The sequence below is a fragment of the Octopus bimaculoides genome, chromosome 13 (genome assembly GCF_001194135.2).
Source record: "Octopus bimaculoides isolate UCB-OBI-ISO-001 chromosome 13, ASM119413v2, whole genome shotgun sequence".
Taxonomy (NCBI): Eukaryota; Metazoa; Mollusca; class Cephalopoda; order Octopoda; family Octopodidae; genus Octopus; species Octopus bimaculoides.
Genome location: NC_068993.1, coordinates 64,827,353 through 64,830,724, shown reverse-complemented (window position 1 = coordinate 64,830,724; position 3,372 = coordinate 64,827,353). Strand labels below are relative to the sequence as shown.

The window sequence follows — 3,372 nt, the reverse complement described above, 5'->3', positions numbered from 1 at the left end:
ATATATATATATATATATATGCATGTATCTTATATATGAATGTATAATACATGTGCGAGTGAACGCATGTGTTACACAGCTGAAAAGAAAGCCGTAATTACAGTTGTAGCTGGAAGATCGCTGAAGCATCTCCAGGGAATATACAGAGGAAACAAAAACAAATGGAAAACAATTGATGTATAGAGCAATTTCCTCTGCAACCACACACAAATACGAATCTAGGTTTCTGTGCGTATATATATATATATATATATATATATATATTCGCATGCACGTATGTGATTATACACCCCCACCCACACGCATAAATGCAAGACATACGTTCATATTTGCTCTCTCTCTCTCTCTCTCTCTCACACACTCACACACACAGAAGTAGACTGGGACACGTATTTTAGGTATATTCATGCACACTATCCCCTCATTCGTACAAATATAAATATGATAGCCTTCGGCATAATATATCATTACCACTGGTGATGATTAGTTTCCCTTTTGTAATAGCTACGCTACACAGATTAACAGCCTCGACATGCCTCAAGCTTTCTCTCCTCAGCAATTCACTAACAACTCATTTCACATGGACAACAACTGAGTTCCACAAGCAAAAACAAATTCATTAAAGTTTCTAGAATATGCTTCAATCTACTATTTTTGTTTTCTTTTCCTGTTTTTCTGTCAAAATATACACACTAATAATAATAATAATAATAATAATAAATAATAATAATCTAAACTCGACGACTTACCAAGGTAAAACATTACGTACTAGAACAAAAGTGGGAAACATTGTTTCACACGTTATGCACACACACACACACACACACACACACACACACATACAAGTGTATGTGCGTGAGTATAGGAGTTCGGGTGTATGCATATGTGTACATAATGTATGCACATAACATATGTTATATATGACATGTATATAGTTACGTATAAGAATAAATATTTATGTTAACGAATAAAGTTGGACACACACACACAGACACACACACACACACACACACACGCACACACACACACACACACACACACACACACACACTAACAAAAATTATAATTGTCTGCCAAACGTATGGTGATGTGAAATTCAGTGAAAATTCTTGTAACAACTAATTTCTTACTGTTTAGGAATATTTTAATGTGAATTACTTCCCTTGCGCTGGTTAAAATAGAGAACGAGAAACTTTTTTGAAGATTTGAGGATCTTGAAAGAATTATAACGAGGAGGGAACTGTACGACTGTAATGAATTAATTGGTGTTTAGTAAAGAATAGTTTTCGCAATCAGAGGTTACTTAACGATCAGAGAGTTACATTCGATATTAGATATCATATAATTATATTGTTAAAAGTTTGAATTCTTAGGGGAAAATATCTCGCACTATAAGAATAAGAATTTAAAATTTTGACTGAATGAAAATGAGTTTTAGTCTGAGATTAACGGATATAATAAAGTAAAGATAATCTCGAGTTGGGAATAAAACAGTAAAGGTTTAAGAATGACACTTATTGCTGGTGTGGGGATGAATTAGGGAGGTGTAAGTAGGTTAGTGTTTGTGCTGGTATACTTTTCAATTGTTGGTTTTCGAAGTGACAGCATTCATTGATGTTCTTTGATGTGACAAATCAGTCAACAGGTTGCTGAGGTTTATGCTAATACGCAAGATAAAGTAATCAAAAGCTTGCCAACCGTGACAACTCCAACGTTTTGAGATTACATTAGATAGTTTCACATTCTATTTTCTTAAACGATAATAGAACGTGATTTGTAAGAGATTTGACTGTTGGAAGTTCATGTACAAACCAGGTACAGGTCTCTCTTAGCTGCGTCATGTGTGTTGGTTTGAGGTGGGGTGACAACTGTAGAAACGTTTCCTATGTTGTAGTCTGGTGTGGTTTGTTGTACTGCTGTGTGGTTTGTTGCATTGAACAGTTATTTGCTATTTGTAGTATGGTGAGTTTGGTGCAGTATGATGAAATTGTCAGTACCGTGCACTACCTACCTGGCCGTAAATGATACCAAAAAATATAGAGAGAAAGGACAAAAGAAAAGTGTGACGATTTTAGTTCTCAATTATTTCTAGATTCTGATCAATGATGTGCATTAGAACGTCGAAATTGAAAAAATGACATCAGGGGTTTGAGGTGTAAGCACTTGCCTTTTCTCTCAGAATAATAAGCTGCAAGAAATCGACCAGTTAAGTTTGTATGTCCCTTTAGTAAAACCATGATTTGCTGTCCTGTCGATATGTAAGTTTTCGGTTCGTTCCCGCAGACGACTCCTAAAAGACCGTCTCTTCGGCTGTTACCTGAAAGTATAGAGACAGATGAAGTTATAAACGATAGTTAGATGGAGAGAGAGGAGAGAGATATGCAAGCAGATATGTAAGTAAATGAATAAGTGAGTAAACGTGTATGTTGTTAGACACAGAGATCAATATATAGTAATAAATCAAAATGTAGAAGAAGCAAATACTATTGAATATACTTTCATAATCAGATGTAAATAGGTATGTATATATTGTCGTTAAGACACTTAGAGACAATGAGGTGCATAAATACCTCATTCATATCAATAAGCGCGCGCGCACACACACACACACACACACACACACACAGAGGAACGAGTTGAAGAACTGTTACGTGGTTGATCGACTTGCTAAAAACAGGTAACAAAAAGTGTGGTCATGGTATCCCGGCGGGTTTCTCAAACAAGCCATTGCTTCTTGTGTCGGATCAGTTCTGGCTCATGTAACGAAAATTGGATAGAATACTCAACTGGCTGTAATACATGGAGGATTAACAGGTCAACTACAACCTCTGGATATATCAGTATACAAACCCTTCAAGGACTATATGCGTGAGGAATAGAACGCATGGATGATACTCCCACATGAGATAACAGTAACAGGTCGGATGAAGAAGTCTATAAGAGCTCAAGTTTGTCAGGGGATGAAAGATTCTTGGAATGCAGCTTTCACTGCATCCCAGGAATTCTCATTCTTTTAAAAGTTGTGGCATTAACAATTCGCAAATACTAAACGGACACAGACTATATGTCATTGGCCAGCTGGAGGAGATATCTTCCTGGGGCTAAAAACAACAGTAACATAGTCCTCTATAGGACCGCCACACTTAGTTGGCAAATATATTAGATTAGAATATGATACCAATTTTTCTGAAACAACCACTGTGCTTGTTTGTTTGTATGCATGTATGCATGTATGTATGTATGTATGTATGTATGTATGTATGTATGTATGTATGTATGTATGTATGTATGTATGTATGTATGTATGTATGTGTACGTATGTGAGAGACAAAGACAAAGAAGGAGAGATAGCTGTGTATGTGTATGTGTGTA

At 36.0% G+C, this 3,372-nt stretch overlaps 1 protein-coding gene across 1 annotated transcript in view; it reads right to left on the bottom strand.

Annotated features, from left to right (window-relative positions):
* LOC106867776 (cubilin) overlaps positions 1-3,372 on the bottom strand; it is a 426,298-nt gene that overhangs the window by 24,800 nt on the left and 398,126 nt on the right. Inside the window, exon 20 of the mRNA XM_052972560.1 lies at positions 2,168-2,317. Within this exon, the coding sequence (XP_052828520.1) occupies positions 2,168-2,317 (150 nt within the window). The remainder of the gene's footprint in view (positions 1-2,167; positions 2,318-3,372) is intronic.